The 25,193-nt window shown below is 41.9% G+C and overlaps 1 protein-coding gene across 1 annotated transcript in view; it reads right to left on the bottom strand.

Moving 5' to 3' along the window:
- Window positions 1-25,193, bottom strand: part of SLC5A12 (solute carrier family 5 member 12) — a 130,820-nt gene that overhangs the window by 38,019 nt on the left and 67,608 nt on the right. The window contains exons 6-9 of the mRNA XM_073604548.1: window positions 23,651-23,791; window positions 14,239-14,368; window positions 12,145-12,233; window positions 6,294-6,406 (exon numbers count right to left, since the gene is read on the bottom strand). Coding sequence (XP_073460649.1) covers window positions 6,294-6,406; window positions 12,145-12,233; window positions 14,239-14,368; window positions 23,651-23,791 — 473 coding nt within the window. The remainder of the gene's footprint in view (window positions 1-6,293; window positions 6,407-12,144; window positions 12,234-14,238; window positions 14,369-23,650; window positions 23,792-25,193) is intronic.

The following is a 25,193-nucleotide window of genomic DNA, read 5'->3' as shown; positions in this document are numbered from 1 at the left end:
TTTTGCTTCAAAGTTCCTTATATAAAATGTAAGTTTTTTTCCTGAAACTTCCCTCTTAAAATGAATGTGCGTGTTATACGCCTATGCGTGCTATACGCCGATAAATACGGGTACATTGTTTATATATTTTTAAATTATATAATTTGAAGCATCTCAGAGCCATGAACCCGCACCCACATGGATGTCAAATTGGGAGCAGCAAATGTGTCCTTGCAGCAGCTGTGTCCAGTTGACATCAATGGGGATGCCTGCACAGGCATGAAAACATGGTCTTCACACAGGCATATGCTGTAGTATGCCTCATGAGAATGAGGCCTTACTTGCTCACTTGTTCTCTGGAAGATTTACCCCCCCCCCTTCATGACAGGCCATTTTTGCTAAATGGCACTGCGTTACTTTAACTGACATTTGAGCAGCCATTCAACGCTGTACTTAAGTGAAATGTATATAATTTTTTTCCCCCACAAATAGAGGTTTTCTTTTGGTGGTATTTGATTACAAATAGGTTTTTTATTTTTTGAGCTATAAACAAAAAAACACAGACAAATTTGAAAAAAACAAAACAATATTGATCATGCATTGGCCGGCACCCGCTGATCGCCTTGCACTGTGACTAATCACAGCGTGCGCCCCCTACCTGGAAGTGCTGGATCACGTATTAGGTACGTGATCCAGTGCAGGAAAGGCTCTGCAACCAAATAACTATGTTATGTGGTCGGCAAGTGGTTAATACAATAGGAACCCAGTTGTAAAATCGTTCTAAAAAACATTGTGTAAATAAATCAATATAGTTAATTAAATAATATAAATAATCTTGCCTTGCTCTTTACTGTATAAATGAAGAAAAATATTGACTCGCGCTCAAAGCAAAAAACTAACATCTGTATGACTGGAAAAAGAGTACTCAGCCGATAATAAGTAAATATTGTGAAAACATATGATAAATGTGACAAGCTTGATATTAGATTGAAAAATTGATCCCACTTCCCCTAAAAGGAATATATTCAATAGCAAATCAAATTCGTACATAAACCATAAGGGATAGCGGTGTATATAAAGGGTAATGTCTTAATTTGAAGAATAATATGAAAAAAAAGGGGGAGGGGAAAGTCCATATACAAAAAACACCCTGCAAGTGCTGTGGTAATGCAAAAAAAAGGGTCCAATTAAAATGAAATCCCAGACGTGTGGGTCCACCACCGTAAATGAAGTGACTGGCCGCTTACCGGAACCCCATGACCCCCCCGTTACAGAGGGTCTAAATTGTAGTCATGCTGCTCGGATAACTCTGGAACTGGAATGATGACCGGATTGGAACCTCTCAAACTGTATTGGGCCTGTATAGCGAATGGATCTGTCTCCATGTGTTCATCTGAGAGATGAACACATGGAGACAGATCCATTCGCTATACAGCCCCAATACAGTTTGAGAGGTTCCAATCCGGTCATCATTCCAGTTCCAGAGTTATCCGAGCAGCATGACTACAATGCCCATTTAGACCCTCTGTAACGGGGGGTCATGGGGTTCCGGTAAGCGGCCAGTCACTTCATTTACGGTGGTGGACCCACACGTCTGGGATTTCATTTTAATTGGACCCTTTTTTTTGCATTACCACAGCACTTGCAGGGTGTTTTTTGTATATGGACTTTCCCCTCCCCCCTTTTTTTCATATTATTCTTCAAATTAAGACATTACCCTTTATATACACCGCTATCCCTTATGGTTTATGTACGAATTTGATTTGCTATTGAATATATTCCTTTTAGGGGAAGTGGGATCAATTTTTCAATCTAATATCAAGCTTGTCACATTTATCATATGTTTTCACAATATTTACTTATTATCGGCTGAGTACTCTTTTTCCAGTCATACAGATGTTAGTTTTTTGCTTTGAGCGCGAGTCAATATTTTTCTCACTTGATTTCTGTGTGTTTGTGTCACATATAGGACTCTGCAGCTTAGATGGTTAACATTATTTAATTTTGATGCGCAGTTATTTATCTATTTTTCTTGTATAAATGAAGGCCAAGTAAAATTAAAAACCAGGCAAGTAGAAATCAAGGATTCTTTCCGGGAACGCCGCAGCCAGCGTGCGTTCCACAGCAACCGGAAGTGATGTCGTTAGGACTAGAAAACAGAAATGATGACAATTTGATGTAATTTCTGGTTTCGAGTCACTTCCGGTTGCTGTGGAACACACGCTGGCTGCGGCATTCCCTGAAAGAATCCTTGCTTTCTACATGCCTGTTTTTTACTGTTGTCCTGCAAGTACAATTCCATTTTTAAGCGCAATAACCATCAGCCTTACAGTACTTCACTTTTGGTTCCCTCTTTCATTCTGGTTTTGGTGAGCATCCCAAATTTTTGAGAACAACGTTGGGTCCATACCGGACCTGTGTGATCCACCATTCCCTACCACATCTAAGCCTATCTGACCCCCAGACAGAAAAGCTGGGGGTCCATTACTTCTGGTGAGTAGGGACACAGGAGGGGTGTGTGTCACATCACGGAGTGAGTTTTTTGGAGCACATCAGTACTTATAAGAAGATTGGAGCACAAGAGCACTTTATTATTTTGGGACATTATTTGCAATATAAGTTTATATTGGATGTTTTTTGCACTTTAGTTTTGATGCTATTTGCATTTTCTGCACAGTTGCAAGTGTTGTTTCTAGCTTTATGTATATTATTCAGTACAATAGTTGTGTTAGTGCCATCTTGTGGACAATTGATATAGTCCATTAAGTTTACGTCTCAGGCCTCAGTGACATGGAAGTGATTCATTGTTTACTTCGGAACTGTAGCTCTGACCCACCCACAATGCTCCTGGACAAAGTCAGAACTGAACTGCATTGTGGGAGGAGATAAAAGAGTAAGCAGCGGCCATCTTAGCTCTCTTGTTCCTGGGACGCGTGGCCTGCCAGCAGGACTCTGTGGGTGTGTGTGTCCCACAGGGTTGCGGCCTACCTTGCGGAGGAGCGGAGCAGCTGCAGTATCCTGCCATCGCATCGCAGTGAGCTGGACAAGAGACGTGATTGTTCCGGAGGACCCGTGGGGAGTTAACCGAGGACTCCCGGTCGTTTGTGGACGGAACAGTGTGACGGCGTGGTGGTCCCTCTATACGGAACTGAGAACTGCTGAACCGGAGACATCCACCTGCCTGGATTTGGTGTGGTGAGAGGGTTGACACCCAGAAGTTTAATTGAGTATTACACACACATCTTTAGAACTCTACAGAGTGTTGCTGGGACTGATAGTCCCACGGAATGAGTTAAGTCTGAGAGCACTACATCCGAATAGACTTCACTGTTCAAAAGCGGATGTTAGATGTTTGTTTCTTCATAAAGGGACACCTAGTCATTCATTTGGATTACAATTGTTTAGTGTGTTATACTACACTGCGAAACCCCCAGGAGGAACCCTTTGCGGATTACAATCATAAGAGCTAGCGAAGACTGAAGACGTCTGGACTACCTCTTTCATTGCAGGGCCCTGCATTTCTAGTATAGTGACTTTAAGGTCTAGAGCAGGGGGAGCTCCCGGGTATAGGCTTATACCACTATATATATATATATATATATATATATATATATATATATATATATATATATATATATATATTTCTGTGATTGTTATTGACTGTCATTATCATTCCTTATACTATCACACTATGTTGGTGTGATAGTATATTAATTGAAATAACTCTTTATATAAATATATTACTTACTCAAAGAAAGAAGTTATTTTTGGTCATTATTGAAGTTTGTGTGCAGTGTTGTCATTTCTCCTACAGGTGGAGTTACCAGCACCCAGGCAGAGGTAACCATAATTGTAAGTGTAAATTGTGGGTTGAAGTTAATGTTCATATTGTTACAACACTGCACTACAGTTGTGTCAAGGGGAGTGAACAATTTAAGAAGGGTGTAGAGCAAAGAGGACAGGCCCGCTTAAACCAGCAGCTCCACCGTGAGTTATTGCTACACAAGCGCTGTATTAATTTATGTCATATGATTTCAAGTGAATAGCACCTTGTGTACAGCAGCTGCAGTTCTTTTCGTTTCACATTTACTTTTAACCATAGCGTGAAATTTGAGGATGAATTACTCCACAGTACCTGCAGCTACAGATGTCAGTGATAGCTTGTTGTAAAGTTAGTGTACCATTTATTAGGAATATAACAATATTAAAATGTCTAAAGCCCTGGCACGGGTTCACTTTCAGACTCAGACACATTGAAGCAAGTGTTTTATTGCACATTATGGCCACGCAAAGAGGGCGATTTGCCCTGAATGGAGAGCCATAAGAATCACTGACAGCCAAGTATCCAGATTATCTGTGTGCCTGAGACTGGTAAGTGGCCGCTTGCTGTGTTTAAATACCGCTGCTAGCAGAGAAGGAGAGACTGGCCATCTACTTAGTAGCATCAAACCACTGCATGCAGAGCTTTAAAGAGACAGCATTTACTGTATGTACACCACCTTAAAAACTGGGTCCTATCGATAGCTGGTTGAAGGCTGAATATCAGGAGCAAACCACCTGCTGACTGCTTCACAGGGGCCACATATTTAGTTGCTCAAAGACAAAGGTAACCCCCATTCTTCCCCCCATAGCTTATTTACAGTATAGAAATACAGAGTGCACTCAGACTTTACAGGCTACTGACTGCAGATGAGCTACTGTGCTGTTGTTGATCTTTATTGATACTGTTCACTGCTAATATTGTTCTTTGTCAGACTTATGCTCTTGTGGTATAATTGTTAAAGTGTAAGTTTAGTCAAAAACTAACTCTAATCCTACTCTATGCCACATTCTAAGACTAATTTATCTAGCCATATAAAGCAAAAAATCGCTGTACTTACCTGTTCTGATACCGATCCGGTCTCCATTGGCGGATGCTGTGTGCAGGAGAGAACCAACATGGGGCTTCCATTGTTGGCTGCCTCTTCTGCACATGCCTACACTGTAAAGCCGCCGCTGGCAGCTCAGCGCGGGACAGGACCAGAGCACCTTCAGAACAGGTAAATACAGCGATTTTTGTTTTACATGGCTAGATAGATTAGTCTTATGCCGCGTACACACGGTCGAATTTTCCGACGGGAAATGTTCAATGGGAGCTTGTTGTCGGAAATTCCGACCGTATGTAGGCTCCATCGGACATTTTTCGTCGGAATTTCCAACAACAAGCTCCCATTGAACATTTCCCGACCGTATGTAGGCTCCATCGGACATTTTTCGTCGGAATTTCTGACAAATAAAATTTGAGATCTGGATCTCAAATTTTCCGACAACAAAATCCGTTGTCATAAATTCCGATCGTGTGTACACAATTCCAACGCACAAAGTTCCACACATGTTTGGAATCAAGCAGAAGAGCCGCACTGGCTATTGAACTTCATTTTTCTCGGCTCGTCGTACATGTAGCCAACATCCGTCAGAAAAAAAACATGGATTTTGTTGTCGGAATATACGCAGCATTAGAGTGTGCCATATAGAGTAGGATTAGTGTTTGTTAGTTTTTGCCTAAACTTCCACTTTAAGATAGTGTTGCTTCAGCAATGGGGGTTATTTACGAAAGGCAAATCCATTTTGCACTACAAGTGCAAACTACAAGTGCAAAGTGCACTTGAAAGTGCAGTCGCTGTAAATCTGAGGGGTAGATCTGAAATGAGGGGAAGCTCTGCTGATGTTATTATCCAATCATGTGCAAGCTAAAATGCTGTTTTTTCTTTTCCTTGCATTTCCCCCTCGGATCTACAGCGACTGCACTTCCAAGTGCAGTTTCAGTGCAATTTCAAGTGCACTTTGCACTTGTAGTGCAAAGTGGATTTGCCTTTAGTAAATAACCCCCAATGCTCTTGGTGGTTAACTTACTGAGAGTGAAAAAAGTGTTTTCTCTACTGACTAATTCATTCATGCATTGTTATTTACCCTTACCTTGGGACAATATACATACTTTATTTGCAGTCAAGCAGCCTGCTGTTTATTTCCTGATACCTTCTCATAGTTGTGTGCAGGATACTGATACATTTGCTTATCTAGGTATTTGCAGCAACCCTGCAGGTATGTTAGAGGGGACAAAGCTGTTCCCAGAATGTTTACATGAGAACAGAGAACCCAATATACCAAGCGGTTCCTCCGAGGCGTAAATGCTATTACTAATGCACTTTTTAGCCCTGACCATAATAAATATATAAATGAATACATAAATAAATATATTTAATGTACAATTACATTTCCTTTAAAACAACAATTATTTAATTGATTTCCTTTAAGTCAAAAGATATAATACTCACACAAGCCTTTGCTAATCCAGGTACCTTTCCTGTCAGAAATGTTCTTGAAGATGTTCTTAACAATGTCTTCATAGGTGACGGTAGCAAGAGCATTGATGCTTGCAGCTACTGTGCTGCAATTAAAACAAAATGTTCAAATTCAGACAGAAATATACACATATATGTATGCATAGATACCCACAACTTTTCTGGTTTGAATACAGTCAGGAAGGATTAGATCCTCAGTTGAATTGGTTGTAAACTGTTTTGTTTGACTTCAACCTATAGGTAAGCCTAGGTAGTGCGCCGTTCAGGAGATATTTCACTTGTAGTGCACCAATGTCGTCATCGGTGCATGAGCTGTGAAGAAACGGACCACCATGCCGTTTCTTCCCCAGCGTGTGTCGTGACTGACGGCTCCCACGCACATGTGCATGAGTGTCGTCACGCGGCTCCGGCCAGTCACAGAGTCCCCCCCCGGAAGGAAGAGGGGTGAAGATGGACGCGGCCTGCACAGGGGACAGCGCAGGCTTCGTTTGAAGATAAGTGTCACATAATGGGCTAGTATGCATTGCATACTAGCCAATTATGCTTTTAAGTTGCAGGGTTTGCAGGGAACAAAAGAGGAAGTAAAACCCACCATGGTTTACTTCCTGTTTAAGTTTTTTTAGTCTTTATCCCTGCTAAGTATATTCACCCTCTCTATTTGTCTTGGTGACCATTGTAATTCAAAGCTTAACTCCAGATTTGACTGAACTTTAAACAGTTCATTTGGACCAAATCCAAACAATTCCTCATTTTTGTACAGATTTCCTGTTGTGTCTCTAGACAGGAAGTGAAGGGAATTCTTTACAAAAAGTACATAGACAACAAATAAATTGACAGGTTTTAAACGTTTGCCTATTCTATTCATAATAAAAAAAAGGGGGCAATACATACACTTTCACAGGACATAGCGGATAATAATCCAATGGGGTTGATTTACTAAAGGCAAATAGACTGTGCACTTTGCAAGTGTAATTGCACTCTGCAAATGCAGATGCTCCAGAGCTTAGTAAATTAGGTACAGCTTGAGTTTACAAAGAATACCAAATCATATGCATAGCTCCCAACTGTCCCTGATTTCGAGGGACTGCCCCTGATTTGGAGCAATGTCCCTCTGTCCCTCATTCCTCCTCATTTGCCCCTCATTAAGCCGTTCATCTGATTTCTAAATTGCTGCATTTGTAAATTCCAAAAGCCAATATAAAGGAATAGTAGTGGTAAAAAAAAGCACTTGTGGGTTTATCTTGTTTTTTTGTACAATTCCCCTTTAAGGGGGCGTGGCAAGGGGTGTGTCATAGGCCTGCATACTTTTGCTGATAGGTGTCCCTCATTCCCATCTCAAAAAGTTGGGAGGTATGCATATGCATGGAAAATAAAATAACAGCATTTTAGCTTGCACATGATTGGATGATGGAAGTCAGCGGAGCTTCTCATTTACAAAGCTCTGGAGCAACTGCACTTACAGAGTGCAACTACACCTGCAAAGTGCGCAGTCGTTTTGTCTTTAGAAAATCAACCCCAATGTCTGATTACTAATTAGCACTTGTTTGTCCTCCATGGCAACCACATTTAGAATTTTACCACCTGTTTAGGCTAGTGATGACTGGTGTTGTGGGCAACGTGTTTTCTGACTGGATTACAAAATCGAACAAAAAAGTATCCTCAAGGCTCAGCTTGATCTAAGATAATTCCTCCATGAGCAAGAGGGAATCAACAGAACAACACTGCAATAAATACTTCAGTAAAAGTATCCTGGCTATGACTACAACCTCTATAGATAAATGATTTGTCATTAGTCTTAATGCAACAAACCAGAATGAGTATGAGGTAATAAATAAAAATATACTTTATTAGTCAAAAAGCTTAAAATCAAGCAATAAAATCTCGGCCAAGTTAAATCATCATAAAGCCACCTAACTACTGACAATGAACACCCTTTTCAAATATATCAGTATATACCACTATTGCAAGAGTTCAGATTGTATTCTAACTTATGGACAGCAGTAGTGCAGTCTTTTCTCAAAATATTTTCTTCTCATAAGTATGTAAAGTGGACTCAATAGGCACATAACACCAACTACCACATTATATTAACCTCCCTGGCGGTATGATTATTTCATATTTTTGATGCTGAAAGCGGTACAATTATTTTGCATGGAAATTTGGCGTTTTATATTGTAGGCCTGTAATTCTTAGGAATAACTCACTTAAATCTGTCCAAACCAGAGTCTAGTAGACATCCCGGGTATGATAAAGTTTGAAACACGAAATCATAAATCATAATATAATAAATAACTATAAATAATTATACCAAATAATAATAGAATAATAAAATTTTTTTAATAATGTAATCAAATCAAAACCACTGAAATTTGCTCAGTTGCAGAATTGTCGCTGTCGTTACTTTCAGTGTTTGATGACGGATCTCCCCACAAATCACTATCGCTCAATTCTGCAACTGATTCTAATTTATTATCGCTGTTTTCTAGCTGGTTTAAAACCACTTTTGATGTAAAGGGACATTTTTGGTTGCTATGGACAATCTCCAGTTTCCAGGCAGAAAGAACAGTTTTTATCATATAAAACTGCATGCAGGGCACTGGAGAAACCACTAGGGACAAAAGGGATGTGAAATAATTTCATACAGTAATGTAATCTGTAAGATTACAGTGTACTGTATGTATTGTGTGTGTTTCACTTTTTGAATTTGGCGCCGTTCTCCGTCCCCATGCGTCGCAACGCTCGCAGGGAACGGAGCTCGGCTCCGTGATGAATCGATCGGAGGACGAGCCGCTCACACTGCGGGGAGGCATCGCAGGATCCAGGGGTCAAGGTAAGTAAGCTCTTCCTGGATCCTGCAATGCGATCCCGAGTCTGGCTCGGGGTTACCTCTTTTGGTTCTGAAATTCCACCCCGAGCCAGACTTGGGAATACCGCCAGGGGGGTTAACAATGTCCTTGGAAATAATCAAGAGCCATCAATCCAAAGTCTCTGAAGGATTAGTTGTCTTCACTTTTAAGTAAAAGACTGGATATGGTTTCCTTCTATGTATTTAATAAACAAACCAAAACACTATTAATTATGTGTAGCGGTGTGTTGCCACTAGTTACTAACATCCACCAAATCACCCCGCTGCCAGATCTTCATATATCACCTCAGAGACAATGAACAGTCATTTGCTTTGTTTTTGTTTATTGGGGGGTATAACTTGGTTGGGGAAAGGGCTATATGGGATGCCCATTGGTGCAGATGACTTTGCCATCATATTTGTAGATTAAAACATTGGTTGAGCCTTGGAGAAATGATGCACATGTATAATATATATATTCTTTTCCCTGCATTACCATGCAGATTATTGCTCCTCCGCTGCATAACTGCTGCAGACTATTGCTCCCAGGAACTCCTCATCAATGACCGTGTAAAGAAGAGGACTTGACCTATGTCCGTGTAAGGGTGAAGTTCCCAAGAATCCTTCCCTCCTGCACAAACTTATAATGTAGCACATTCATTTCTTGTCACATCTTCTTCTATATGCAAAAGATCCCACTCTGAATAGACTCTAATGCTGACTCTGTTTAGTTGCTGCTACTAGGCCAGAGGTCTGCAGTACCTCTCCCTGGAGGCCTAGTAGTTTAATAGCATGTGCTGAACAGTGGACTACTGTTCCCAGCTAGCCCAGCTTGAAAATCCTGCGCCATCGGGCCACATCGATTTGACACTATTCCCCACAGTCTCTCCTCTGATCCAGGACTCCTCATCAATGACTGTGTAATGATGAGGACTTCACCAATGACCGTGTAAAGGTGAAGTTCCCTCACAGACTTCCTGGCATGTCTCCACATCCAGCCCTCTACTGTGGTACACTCACCGACCTTTCTCTGCCCTGAGTCCATGGTGAAGAACTTAACCAGACCATACGTTCCGACAGCTTCTTCTGCCCCTCTGCTCCAGGAATTCCTCATCAATGACCGTGTAATGATGAAGACTTCACCAATGACCGTGTAAAGGTGAAGTTCCCACACAGCTCTCCCGGGCCTCCTCCTGCGGTCTCCCCCCCCCCCTCCTGCTGCTGTCTAGTACTCCATTCTCCACTTCAAACGGCCGACAACTCCTCCCAGTGGCCTGTTACCTCAGCTTATATGGGAGGCCTGCCCCCTGCCAATTCCAGTTGGGAATTGGTCAGGCCTCCTCACATGAGCTGCCTGCCACTCCAGTTCCAGGCCCTGCCCCTCTTCCAGAACATTCTCACTGGAAGCAGGGGAGGCGCCTCAGAACTAAAGTACAGGTGGTCACACCCACTGCTACACTAACCACTCCCTGCCCCTAGATCAAAACAAACAGGCCTAGCTTGCAGCATAGGCCTGCCTAAATTTACCTGTGCTGACAGTTCCCTAGCAAAAAATCCTATGCTAGCACCTACCTATGGTAGAGGGTGCTACATATGGAAACCTGTTTTTACCTACACCGCTTACTGCTGTAAGTGAGATTGCATCATGGCCTCAAAATTTGCTTGAAGGGCGAGCAATCTTCCCAGAGAGAAGACATGTAGACCTCTTTCAAATGCCGCATGTACTGGGCAGAACACCGTGAATCCATGAATAGCATAGAGACTGGCTCTGGCATATGAAGATGGGAGCAGGGCATTAGATAAGGAGGTACCACCAGTCCTTCTGTATGGGGCCCAGGCCAGCAGGGTAAATCAGATGTGGGCAGGGAGGGTGATCAATGTGGGGGGCAATTACTGGAACCATATGAAATATTTATCAGCCCCTTCCTTTCCTGAATGAACACAATGAGAGATCAGTACATAACTGAAGCATTGGCTGTATAGGGCCCCATGCTAGGTTGTTTATATGGGGCCCTATGTCAGGTTGTCTGTATGGGGCCCTGTGGTTTCTAACAACAGCCCTGGGTGAAAGTACACCCATTAGCTCACGTGGTGGTTAAGGCTGGGTCAATAGAAGGTGGAATATTTTATTTATTTTTTGGCAGGATATCATCATATGCACAGTAATGTACTAATAACTGGATGCCATTGAATTGTGAATGGTGTCAGAGTTCTTTAACGGACACTTGTTTTTGCACTTTGGTTCAAAGACACTTTGTTATACGAACTGACACAATTGAAGATATGTATTTATTTTGTTTACACATGGATTGATGCACTTTAAGAATTCTGAAAGCATTTATTCTTTGTTTCCACTAGCAACCAAATTTGTGTTTTTTTTCCATATTGTAAGTTGGAGCGCTTTACTAATTGATATTTTGGTTTGCATTTATGTAATGTGACTACACATTATAGTGTTAGATGCTCCTCTGTGCATATTTTGACAAATAGATTTTTACGTGTGAGGTGTAGTGGGAGCATCACGAGGATCTTTTTATTATTTTTTACATATTTTATCAGGTTCCTTCTAATAAAATAAGATGAAGATAGAGAAACAAGCAGCAGACTGAGTGGCTATGCAAATTACATTTGCTAGGCTCCTGTCCTTTTCACAAATCCTGGTCTGATCAGTGATCACCACTTATATTGCGGCTGATTTACTAAAGGGGTTGAGAATCTTTATACAATAAATTTATTTGAATATTCGCATCAATTATCCAGTCACGTGAAAAGCAATTTCTGTTTATTTATTTTATCTGCACATGATTGGATAATTGGAGAGAATAGTCACTAACTTTTCACAAAATGTATTGTGAAAAGATTCTCAAGTCTTTTTGGCATATCAGCCCAAATAGGTATTCCAAACATAAGATGTGCTCTGCTACACCTTTTCTTTAATTAACAGATATACTAATAATTTTTAAAACACCAAATGGTTACCTCAATGTACCACTAAAAGCACATGCCACAAAGAGACCCGGCAGTCCAGGCATTTTTTCAAATAAGTTCATAACAAAGTAGGGCATCATCTGCAAAACAGAAACTCTGATTAGACACTTGTCCTAACTATATAAAATATTAATAATATGATATACAGTATCTCCCAAAAGTGAGTACATCCCTCACATTTTTGTAAATATTTTATTATATATTTTCATGTGACAACAATGAAGAAATGACACTTTGCTACAATGTAAAGTAATGAGTGTACAGCTTGTATAACATTGTAAATTTGCTGTCCCCTCAAAATAATTCAACACACAGTCATTAATGTCAAAACCACTGGCAACAAAAGTGAGTACACCCCCAAGTGAAAATGTCTAAATTGGGCCCAAAGTGTCAATATTTTGACATTATGGAGCTAGTGGATGTTAGAGATCTTGCGCTCCTCCTCCTTCCATTTGAGGATGCCCCACAGATGCTCAATAGGGTTTAAGTCTGGAGACATGCTTGGCCAGTCCATCACCTTTACCCTCAGCTTCTTTAGCAAGGCAGTGGTCATCTTGGAGGTTTGTTTAGGGTCGTTATCATGTTGGAATACTGACCTACGCCCAGTCTCGGAAGGGAGGGGATCATGGTCTGCTTCAGTATGTCACAGTACATGTTGGCATTCTTGGTTCCCTCAATCAACTGTAGCTCCCCAGTGCCGGCAGCACTCATGCAGCTCCAGACCATGACACTCCCACCACCATGCTTGACTGTCTGCAAGACACTCTTGTCTTTGTACTCCTCACCTGGTTGCCGCCACACACGCTTGACACCATCTGAACCAAATAAGTTTATCTTGGTCTCATCAGACCACAGGACATGGTTCCATGTTTTTAGTCTGCTTGTCTTTAACAAACTGTTTGCAGGCTTTTTTGTGCAACAGCTTTAAAAGAGGCTTTCTTCTGGGAAGACAGCCATGCAGACCAATTTTATGCAGTGTGCAGGGTATGGTCTGAGCACTGACAGGTTGACCCCCCACCCCTTTAGCCTCTGCAGCAATGCTGGCAGCACTCATATGTCTATTTACCAAAGACAACCCCTGGATATGACGATGAGCATGTGCACTCAACTTCTTTGGTCGACTATGGCTAGGCCTGTTCTATGTGGAACATGTCCTGTTAAACCGCTGTGTGGTCTTGGTCACAGTGCTGCAGCTCAGTTTCAGGGTCTTGGCAATCTTCTTATAGCCTAGGCCATCTTTATGTAGAGCAACAATTCTTTTTTTTAGATGCTCAAAGAGTTCTTTGCCATGATGTGCCATGTTGAACTTCCAGTGATCAGTATGAGAGAGGGAGAGCGATAACACCAAATTTAACACACCTGCTCCCCATTCACACCTGAGACCTTGTAACACTAACGAGTCACATGACACCGGGGAGGGAAAATGGCTAATTGGGCCCAATTTGGACATTTTTACTTAGGTGTGTACTCACTTTTCTTGCCAGCGGTTTAGACATTAATGATTGTGTGTTGAGTTATTTTAAGGGGACAGCAAATTTACACTGTTATACAAGCTGTACACTCACTACTTTACATTGTAGCAAAGTGTCATTTCTTCAGTGTTGTCACATGAAAAGATATAATAAAATATTCACAAAAATGTGAGGGGTGTACTGTATATATAGATATATAGATATATATCTATATATATCTATCTATAGATATATATAGATATAGATATATCTATATCTATATATATCTATAGATAGATATATATAGATATATATCTATATAGATATATATCTATATATCTATCTATCTATAGATATATATAGATATCTATATCTATCTATCTATCTATCTATCTATCTATCTATCTATCTATCTATCTATCTATCTATCTATCTATCTATCTATCTATCTATCTACAGTATATACCGCAACATGTGTGTGTTACAGATAGGTATATTACTGTAGAAAATATCTTAGTACAAAGGCCATATGTCAGGTTAATAATTGTTTTAGTATGCACAGTGGAAAATATCAGTGTTTTAAAAGGAGAAACAACATAACTTCTACTGTGCTAAATTTTTGCTGATCATGCACCTGGTCAGGAGCGCTTATAAATCCTGCAGTCCAAGGATCACAACCTTGGAAGTGTGCATACATGATCAATCCAGAGAACACAGCGCAAACCAAAATCACCCACAGTCCAACCAGGTTAAGATACAAGGCTCTGAAAGAGAAAAATGTAGGTTGAGCGCTTATTACTAGATAGATACACAAAATAAATAAACTAATATCAACTCTCAACAGTGATGGAATCTATAAGACTACTGTATGCCTGTCAAAATTCTAATTATTAGCACAGAGTGCATAGTTTCTTCAACATAATGCAGTAGAAAAAAAACATCCACTTCCTTGCAGATCTCTCCAGACCGGCATAATGGAAGATCCTCAAAAATTGTATGATATTTGTATCCAGTACCCTAGTTCCACCTAATTGCCCACCCTGTGCAAAGCATTAAAAACAATGACCGCAAAAACGTGCAAACGTCATATATTTGCATAAACAGTGAATGAAAGGCTCATTGCCGCAGTATGAACTTCAATGGTTGATACCTTAAATTGAAGGTTACATCCACAGAATATTGAAACTCCTGGCAATTCCAGTATATGAAATAGAGAGTGCACTGGCATAGTTTAAGAGCCTCAAAAATCTTTAATTGGTTAAAATAAATATTATACTGTACTCACAAAACTGATATAAAGACAAGCTTCTCACATCATTTTCTCCAACCTCTAATATCTATCTCACACATTTCGCGGAAATGCCTCTTCATCAGGGCCCTGTGAATGGTTGAGTGCATTCATTGGTCGATTAAATATTCCTTTTGGAAATTATGGGGTTGATTTACTAAAGGCAAATAGACTGTGCACTTGGCAGTTGCAGTTTGCAGTTGCCCTCTGCTTCAGAGCCTAGTAAATGAGGTAAGGCTTCACTTTGCAAAGAGTACCCAATCATCTGCAAGGAATATAAAAAAACAACATTTTTGCTTGCACATGATTGGATGAGGGAAGTCAGGAGAGCTTCTTCTCATTTATTAACCACTTGCTGACCGCCTCACGACGATGTACGTCGGCAGAATGGCACGGGCAGGCAGAATCATGTACCTGTACGTGATCTGCCTCCCGCGGGCGGGGGGTCCGATTGGATTGGACCCCCCCGGTGCCCGAGGTGGTCGGCATTTGTCCCCCGGCGATCGGAGGTGAGGGGGAGGCCATCCATTCATGGCCCCCCCCCTCCCGATCGCTCCCAGCCAATGGGATCATTTCCCTGCCTCTGCATAGTACACAGAGGCAGAGGAAATGATGTCATCTCTCCTCGGCTCAGTATTTTCCACGCCGAGGAGAGAAGACTGTAATGTGAGTGCACAACACACACACAGTAGAACATGCCAGGCACACATTACACCTCCGATCCCCCCCCCGATCACCCCCCAATCACCCCCCCCCCCCCCCCCCCCCGTCACACTGACACCAAGCAGTTTTTTTTTTTTGTTTTTTTTTCCTGATTACTGCATTGGTGTCAGTTTGTGACAGTTAGTGTGGTAGGGCAGTTAGTGGTAGCCCCCTTTAGGTCTAGGATACCCCCCTAACCCCCCTAATAAAGATTTAACCCCTTGATCACCCCCCGTCGCCAGTGTCGCTAAGCGATCATTTTTCTGATCGCTGTATTAGTGTGGTGACGCTAGTTAGGGAGGTAAATATTTAGGTTCGCCGTCAGCGTTTTATAGCGTCAGGGACCCCCATATACTACCTAATAAATGTTTTAACCCCTTGATTGCCCCCTAGTTAACCCTTTCACCACTGATCACCGTATAACCGTTACGGGTGACGCTGGTTAGTTTGTTTATTTTTTATAGTGTCAGGGCACCCGCTGTTTATTACCGAATAAAGGTTTAGCCCCCTGATCACCCGGGGGTGATATGCGTCGCCCCAGACAGCGTCAGGTTAGCGCCAGTACCGCTAACACCCACGCACGCACGCAGCATACGCCTCCCTTAGTGGTATAGTATCTGAACGGATCAATATCTGATCCGATCAGATCTATACTAGTGTCCCCAGCAGTTTAGGGTTCCCAAAAACGCAGTGTTAGCGGGATCAGCCCAGATACCTGCTAGCACCTGTGTTTTGCCCCTCCGCCCAGCCCAGCCCAGTGCAGTATCGATCGATCACTGTCACTTACAAAACACTAAACGCATAACTGCAGCGTTCGTAGAGTCAGGCCTGATCTCTGTGATCGCTAACAGTTTTTTTGGTAGCATTTTGGTAAACTGACAAGCACCAGCCCCAGGTAGCGTCAGGTTAGCGCCAGTACCGCTAACACCCACGCACGCACTGTACAGCTCCCTTAGTGGTATAGTATCTGAACGGATCAATATCTGATCCGATCAGATCTATACTAGCGTCCCCAGCAGTTTAGAGTTCCCAAAAATGCAGTGTTAGCGGGATCAGCCCAGATACCTGCTAGCACCTGCGTTTTGCCCCTCCGCCTGGCCCAGCCCAGCCCACCCAAGTGCAGTATCGATCGATCACTGTCACTTACAAAACACTAAACACATAACTGCAGCGTTTGCAGAGTCAGGCCTGATCCCTGCGATCGCTAACAGTTTTTTTGGTAGCGTTTTGGTGAACTGGCAAGCACCAGCGGCCTAGTACACCCCGGTCGTAGTCAAATCAGCACTGCAGTAACACTTGGTGACGTGGCGAGTCCCATAAGTGCAGTTCAAGCTGGTGAGGTGGCAAACACAAGTAGTGTCCCGCTGCCACCAAGAAGAAGACAAACACAGGCCCGTCGTGCCCATAATGCCCTTCCTGCTGCATTTGCCAATCCTAATTAGGAACCCACCACTTCTGCAGTGCCCGTACTTCCCCCATTCACATCCCCAACCAAATGCAGTCGGCTGCATGAGAGGCATTTTCTTTATGTCCTCCCGAGTACCCCTACCCAACGAACCCCCCAAAAAAGATGTTGTGTCTGCAGCAAGCGCGGATATAGGCGTGACACCCGCTATTATTGTCCCTCCTGTCCTGACAATCCTGGTCTTTGCATTGGTGAATGTTTTGAACGCTACCATACACTAGTTGAGTATTAGCGTAGGGTACAGCATTGTACAGACTAGGCACACTTTCACAGGGTCTCCCAAGATGCCATCGCATTTTGAGAGACCCGAACCTGGAACCGGTTACAGTTATAAAAGTTAGTTACAAAAAAAGTGTAAAAAAAAAAAATATATATATATATGAAAAAAAAAAATAGTTGTCGTTTTATTGTTCTCTCTCTCTCTATTCTCTCTCTATTGTTCTGCTCTTTTTTACTGTATTCTATTCTGCAATGTTTTATTGTTATTATGTTTTATCATGTTTGCTTTTCAGGTATGCAATTTTTTATACTTTACCGTTTACTGTGTTTTATTGTTAACCATTTTTTTGTCTTCAGGTACGCAATTCACGACTTTGAGTGGTTATACCAGAATGATGCCTGCAGGTTTAGGTATCATCTTGGTATCATTCTTTTCAGCCAGCGGTCGGCTTTCTTGTAAAAGCAATCCTAGCGGCTAATTAGCCTCTAGACTGCTTTTACAAGCAGTGGGAGGGAATGCCCCCACCGTCTTCCGTGCAGCCAGTGATTCAGCCAGCTGACCATAGAGCTGCTCAGAGACCAGAGTGGCTCCAAACATCTCTATGGCCTAAGAAACCGGAAGCTACGAGCATTTCATGACTTAGAATTCGCCGGATGTAAACAGCGCCATTGGGAAATTGGAAAAGCATTTTATCACACCGATCTTGGTGTGGTCAGATGCTTTGAGGGCAGAGGAGAGATCTAGGGTCTAATAGACCCCAATTTTTTCAAAAAAGAGTACCTGTCACTACCTATTGCTATCATAGGGGATATTTACATTCCCTGAGATAACAATAAAATGATTAAAAAAAAAGAAATGAAAGGAACAGTTTAAAAATAAGATAAAAAAGCAAAAAAATAATAAAGAAAAAAAAAAAGCACCCCTGTCCCCAACTGCTCTCGCGCTAAGGCGAATGCAAGCGTCGGTCTGGTGTCAAATGTAAACAGCAATTGCACCATGCATGTGAGGTATCACCACGAAGGTCAGATCGAGGGCAGTAATTTTAGCGGTAGACCTCCTCTGTAAATCTAAAGTGGTAACCTGTAAAGGCTTTTAAAGGCTTTTAAAAATGTATTTATTTTGTTGCTACTGCACGTTTGTGTGCAATTTTAAAGCATGTCATGTTTGGTATCCATGTTCTCGGCCAAAATAATCTTTTTTATTTCATCAAACATTTGGGCAATATAGTGTGTTTTAGTGCATTAAAATTTTAAAAAGTGTGTTTTTTCCCCAAAAAATACGTTTGAAAAACCGATGCGCAAATACTGTGTGAAAAAAAAAATGAAACACCCACCATTTTAATCTGTAGGGCATTTGCTTTAAAAAAAATATATAATGTTTGGGGGTTCAAAGTAATTTTCTTGCAAAAAAAATAATTTTTTCATGTAAACAAAAAGTGTCAGAAAGGGCTTTGTCTTCAAGTGATTAGAAGAGTGGGTGATGTGTGACATAAGCTTCTAAATGTTGTGCATAAAATACCAGGACAGTTCAAACCCCCCCAAATGACCCCATTTTGGAAAGTAGACACCCCAAGCTATTTGCTGAGAGGCATGTCGAGTCCATGGAATATTTTATATTGTGACAAAAGTTGCGGGAAAGAGACAAATTTTTTTTTTTTCTTTTGCACAAAGTTGTCACTAAATGATATATCGCTCAAACATGCCATGGGAATATGTGAAATTACACCCCAAAATACATTCTGTTGCTTCTCCTGAGTACGGGGATACCACATATGTGAGACTTTTTGGGAGCCTAGCTGCGTACAGGACCCCGAAAACCAAGCACTGCCTTCAGGCTTTCTAAGGGCGTAAATTTTTGATTGCACTCTTCACTGCCTATCACAGTTTCGGAGGCCATGGAATGCCCAGGTGGCCAAATGACCCTATTTTGGAAAGTAGACACCCCAAGCTATTTGCTAAGAGGTATAGTGAGTATTTTGCAGACCTCACTTTTTGTCACAAAGTTTTGAAAATTGAAAAAAAGAAAAAAAAAATGTTTTTTTTTGTCTTTCTTCATTTTCAAAAACAAATGAGAGCTGCAAAATACTCACCATGCCTCTCAGCAAATAGCTTGGGGTGTCTACTTTCCAAAATGGGGTCATTGGGGGGGGGGGGGTTGTGCCACCTGGGCATTCCATGGCCTCCGAAATTATGATAGGCAGTGAAGAGTGAAATCAAAAATTTACACCCTTAGAAATCCTAAAGGCAGTGATTGGTTTTCGGGGCCCCGTACGCGGCTAGGCTCCCAAAAAGTCCCACACATGTGGTATCCCCATACTCAGGAGAAGCAGTTAAATGTATTTTGGGGTGCAATTCCACATATGCCCATGGCCTGTGTGAGCAATATATCATTTAACATTCAACATGCCTCTCAGCAAATAGCTTGGAGTGTCTACTTTCCAAAATGGGGTCATTTGGGGGGGTTTTGTGCCATCTAGGCATTTTATGGCCTTCAAAACTGTGATAGGTAGTGAGGAGTGAAAGTACAGCTAAATGTATTTTGGGGTGCAATTCCACATATGCCCATGGCCTGTGTGAGCAATATATCATTTAGTGACAACTTTTTGTATTTTTTTTTTTGTCATTATTCAATCACTTGGGACAAAAAAAAATAATATTCAATGGGCTCAACATGCCTCTCAGCAATTTCCTTGGGGTGTCTACTTTCCAAAATGGGGTCATTTGTGGGGGTTTTGTACTGCCCTGCCATTTTAGCACCTCAAGAAATGACATAGGCAGTCATAAACTAAAAGCTGTGTAAATTCCAAATGTACCCTAGCTTGTAGACGCTATAACTTTTGCGCAAACCAATAAATATACGCTTATTGACATTTTTTTTACCAAAGACATGTGGCCGAATACATTTTGGCCTAAATGTATGACTAAAATTGAGTTTATTTGATTTTTTTTTATAACAAAAAGTAGAAAATATCATTTTTTTTCAAAATTTTCGGTCTTTTTTCGTTTATAGCGCAAAAAATCAAAACCGCAGAGGTGATCAAATACCATCAAAAGAAATCTCTGTTTGTGGGAAGAAAAGGACGCAAATTTCGTTTGGGTACAGCATTGCATGACCGCGCAATTAGCAGTTAAAGCGACGCAGTGCCAAATTGTAAAAAGTGCTCTGGTCAGGAAGGGGGTAAATCCTTCCGGGGCTGAAGTGGTTAAGCTCTGGAGCAACTGCACTTTGCAAAGTGCACAGTCTTTTTGCCTTTAGTAAATCAACCCCTATATGTGACGTGTGCCTTTATATCACTTTTGTGAGTACAATATATTTATTTTAACCAAAATAAAGATTTTTTTGTTTACCAATGTTTTTTATTGCAGCATAAGAAAAAAATGGAACATATACAGAGATAGCATATAACAAATATCAGTTTGGTACAGATATAGCACGAATGCTAAAAAATGTACATAACATTGGCCATTTCCCTATGTGGGAGTAACAGCTCAACTAGACATTATTATAACTATTTGGCCACAATGACAGGTAAACATAAAACTGTGCCATATAAGCGGAAAATAAAAGGGGAGAAAGCATAATATGAAAGAAATGTAACAACAAGAAACAAAGAAGGTACAAGGCACAAAATCTTAGCGTTGTCTGTATGAGGCTATGCATGGTTTTTATAACACTACATATCCATATGCGGACCAAAATTCCCATTTTCTATTAAAGACAGGCATAGTATCCACAATGGTATGGTGAACATGCTCCATAAGTTGACTAGCCTCTATACACCTTATCACTTGTTCCCAGGGGACCTCGGGGGAGCGCCACTGTAATGTGATCGCCCAGTGAACTGCACTAAATAAAGTGTAGGCCAGTTTTTGCCATGGAGGAGAGACTTCTGGCAGTACAGCAAAAAATAGGCACATCTGAAAAGTCAGGGACAGTTGCATCCCTGTGATCTGAGCGACCTTAGTTAACACCCCCTGCTCCTTACGAGGGGTAGGGGGTGTTGTTTGGTCGGCGTGTAGAACCACCTGGTGTGGAGTTTAACCACCGTTTTCTTCACTGCCAATGACTTTGTGCATCTATGCATATTGGAAAGCATATTCAATCAATCCTCAGGGGAAATTTCCTGACCCGTTTTCCACCTCTCAACTGAGCATCGCTGAAGATTTAGCAGTTAGATCTCTTTCATTAGGGTGTTTATACATAGTGGAAATTGTACCCTTATCTCTGGAGGAGGATCTGCACAGGTACTCAAAAGTGTTATCTGCGCTTATCGCTTCCAGGGAGTATTGGTTGGAGAAAAAATGTCTAATCTCCAAGTTTTTATAAAATTCTGTTTGAGGTAGAGCATAACTCAGTTGGAGGCAGGAAAAAGGGGGTTCTTGGGTCAGAGACTCCAGAGTGACAATATCATTCTCAATCCACCTAGAGAAATGACAGTCAGAATTAAAAGCAGGAGGGAACCTAGGGTCCCCTAAAAAGGAGGACAATCGAGGTTTAAGGGGGTGGTTAGGTCTTTGGGGCAGACTGAGCCAATTAAAGATTTTTCTTTATGTTTGACAAGTAACAGCACTAGCCTCTAAAAATAACAGTAAAACATTTTGGTGTGGCAAAGAGAATCATACTTAAAAACATGATTTTTTAAAATAATCCTTATAGTAGGGCTCAAAATTTCAAGTCCTGAGCTACTAGCCAGGCCTTAAGGGTTACTCGCCACCAGTTGCCCCACCCAACCCCTACCCCGCCCTGCCCCTAAATTTACCTCTAAACAAGCCGTCATAAATGATCTCATGAAATGACACTTAAATGTTTTATGAAGAACTAAGTTACGAAAATAAATATTAACAACAACTTTATCAGTGCCCATCAGTGCAGCCTCACCTGTGCCCAACAATACAGCCTCACTGCTTATCAATGCAGCTTCACCTGTGCCCAACAATGCAACCTCACTGCTCATCGATGCAGCTTCACCTGTGCCCATCAATGCAGCTTCACCTGTGCCCAACAATGCAACCTCACTGCTCATCAATGCAGCTTCATCTGTGCCCATCAATGCAGCCTTCCCTGTTCCAAATAATGCTGCTTCACTGCTCATCAATGCAGCTTCATCTGTGCCCATCAATTCAGCCTCCCCTGTGCTCAACAATACAGCCTCACCTGTGCCCAACAATGCAGCCTTACCTGTGCTCATCAATGCAGCCTCCCCTGTTCCCAACAATGCAGCCTCACTGCTCATCAATGCAGCTTCATCTGTGCCCATCAATGCAGCCTCCCCTGTGCTCAACAATGCAGTCACACCTGTGCCCAACAATGCAGCCTCACCTGTGCTCATCAATGCAGCCTCACCTGTGCCCAACAATGCAGCCTCACTGCTCATCAATGCAGCTTCATCTGTGCCCATCAATGCAGCCTTCCCTGTTCCCAATAATGCTGCCTCACTGCTCATTAATGCAGCTTCATCTGTGCCCATCAATGCAGCCTCCCCTGTGCTCAACAATGCTGACTCACCTGTGCCCAACAATGCAGCCTCACCTGTGCCCAACAATGTAGCCTCACTGCTCATCAATGCAGTCTCACCACTGTCCATCAATGCGGCCTCACCTGTGCCCAACAATGCAGCCTCACATGTGCCCATCAATGCAGCCTCACCTGTGCCCAACAATGCAGCCTCACCTGTGCCGAACAATGCTGCCTCACCTGTGCCCATCAATGCAGCCTCACCTGTGCCCAACAATGAAGCCTCACCTCTGCTCAACAATGCAGCCTCATCTGTGCTCATCAATGCAGCCTCACCAGTGCCCATCAATACAGCCTCACCTGTGCCCAACAATGCAGCTTCACCTGTGCTCATCAATGCAGCCTCACTTGTGCCCAACAATGCAGCCTCACCTGTGCCAAACAATGCAGCCTCACCTGTGCAGGGGAAGAGAGAGGAGGGAAGAGAGAGCCAGCCGGATCATCAGAAAGCAGGGAACATTGCTGTAACAGCTTTCTTTTGAATTGCAGAGTGTTACACGTCCCAGCATTGGACCGGTGTTCTGTCTATCAAAGTACCCAGGCTAGGAGGCAGGGCTGTATGTGATGGCAAGCGCTGGGAACACTTGGCAATTCAAATGAAAACTGTTACCGCTCCCTGATGATCTGGCCGGCTCTCTCTTCTCCTGAGCGATCGCTGAAAGAAGGGCTCCTATTCAACCCTGCCTGCCGGTGGTGCTCGCTCCCCACCCCCCCCTCCGAGGCAGCCCCACATTCGCCAGCAATCATTTTCCACTTGCAAAATGAGAGTAGGCGAGTGGAAATTTTGAGGGCTGCTTATAGCATATGTATGTTTTGTCAAGTGGTTTCAGAAGATTTAGTGATTTTATTCAACTTACAGTTTTGCATGTTTTTCTGATTTGCAGGAAATGCATCTCTGAATAGTTGACTGGTTGACCCCATAAATGCCTAGCCATGTGAATGTTCCTCCCACTGCAATAGTCCAAAAGGTATGTCTTCTTAGTGGATCTACATCAAAACTGTAAAAAAATAATAATAATAAAAAAGATAAGATAAGATAAGATAAGATAAGATAAGATAAGATAAGATTTATTGTTGTTGCAAATAGTTCACAATGACATTTCTTAAAAACTCCTCATATTATACACAAAAACATAAAACAATACGTAACTCATACAATCTGAAGTTGAAGTTAAATTATAGGAACTTCTCTTACTTGTTCCTTTTGAGTATGTTAAAGTGGTTTTAAAGTCATACCATTTTTGCCTTAAAGTGATAGTAAAGTCTTGTTTTTTTTTGTTGTTTTTTCAAATAACAAACATGTTATACTTACCTCCTCTGTGTAGTGGTTTTGCACAGAGCAGCCTGGATCCTCCTCTTCTCAGATCCTTTGTCGTCGCTCCTGGCCCCTCCCTCCTGCCGAGTGGCTCCACAGCAAGCAGCTTGTTATGGGGTCACCCGAGCCAAGCCGCTGCTCTGTGTGATCATTCAGACACAGAGCCGCGGCTCGGCCTTGCCCCCTCTCTCCTTTGATTGGCTGATTGAGGAGGAGCAGAGAGTGTCGGTGGGTGAACCCAGAAGAGGAGGTTTGAGGCCACTCTGTTTAACTGCATTGCACAGAGCAGGTAAGTATAACATGTTTGTTATTTTTTTTTAACTGTCTTTTTAACCACTTTAAATATGCAATTCAAAGCATTTTGTTATAACTGATAAGAACAAAAAAAAAAAACAAATTCAGTTGATCCTGCCTGAAATACAGTGAGCTGAAAACTTTTTGTTCACTCTGCCTCTTCTATGCCCAGTACAGGAAGTGACGGGAAATCTTCCTAATGGGATACAGGAGTCAATTCATTAAGAAATAAATATGGCATACATTTTTGCATTAAAATAACTCATGCAGTATTTATCTCAGAAGCAGACAATTCACTAACAAACATGTGTTAAATACTGCATGTGATAATCTTTTTATTTTGTTGTATTTAACGCTTTTTTTACACCTTATTTTACCGCAAACTGGACCTCCTGCTGCAGCAGTAAGTAAAACATTTAGCAATGGTATTCCTACCATATTCCTACCACTGCTAAATGTGACAGATCAAGCTCAGAGATGCTGGCTGTCAGAGAGCTTGCACCCGCCAGTGTCTTAAGACTTCATGCACACTGCTCTATTGTTTCTTCTGACAGCGTTAAAAACGCACCTAAGCTGCAATTTCTCAAATCGGTTTGGGCGAGTTTAGCAGCATTTATTTTATTGGCCAAAATTTTTAATTATTCTGGCTATTGACATAAATAAATGCTGAAGTGCTAAACGCGCTTATAATTTAAGTGCTTTTAGGCACGTTTGGCGTTTATGCCCAAAAGATCCTCTCCTGAACGCGATTCTTCTGCGTACATTAGAGGAGCTCTGACTGCCTCTAAACT

The sequence above is a fragment of the Aquarana catesbeiana genome, linkage group LG11, assembly GCF_042186555.1.
Source record: "Aquarana catesbeiana isolate 2022-GZ linkage group LG11, ASM4218655v1, whole genome shotgun sequence".
Taxonomy (NCBI): domain Eukaryota; kingdom Metazoa; phylum Chordata; class Amphibia; order Anura; family Ranidae; genus Aquarana; species Aquarana catesbeiana.
This window is presented reverse-complemented; position numbering and strand designations above follow the sequence as displayed.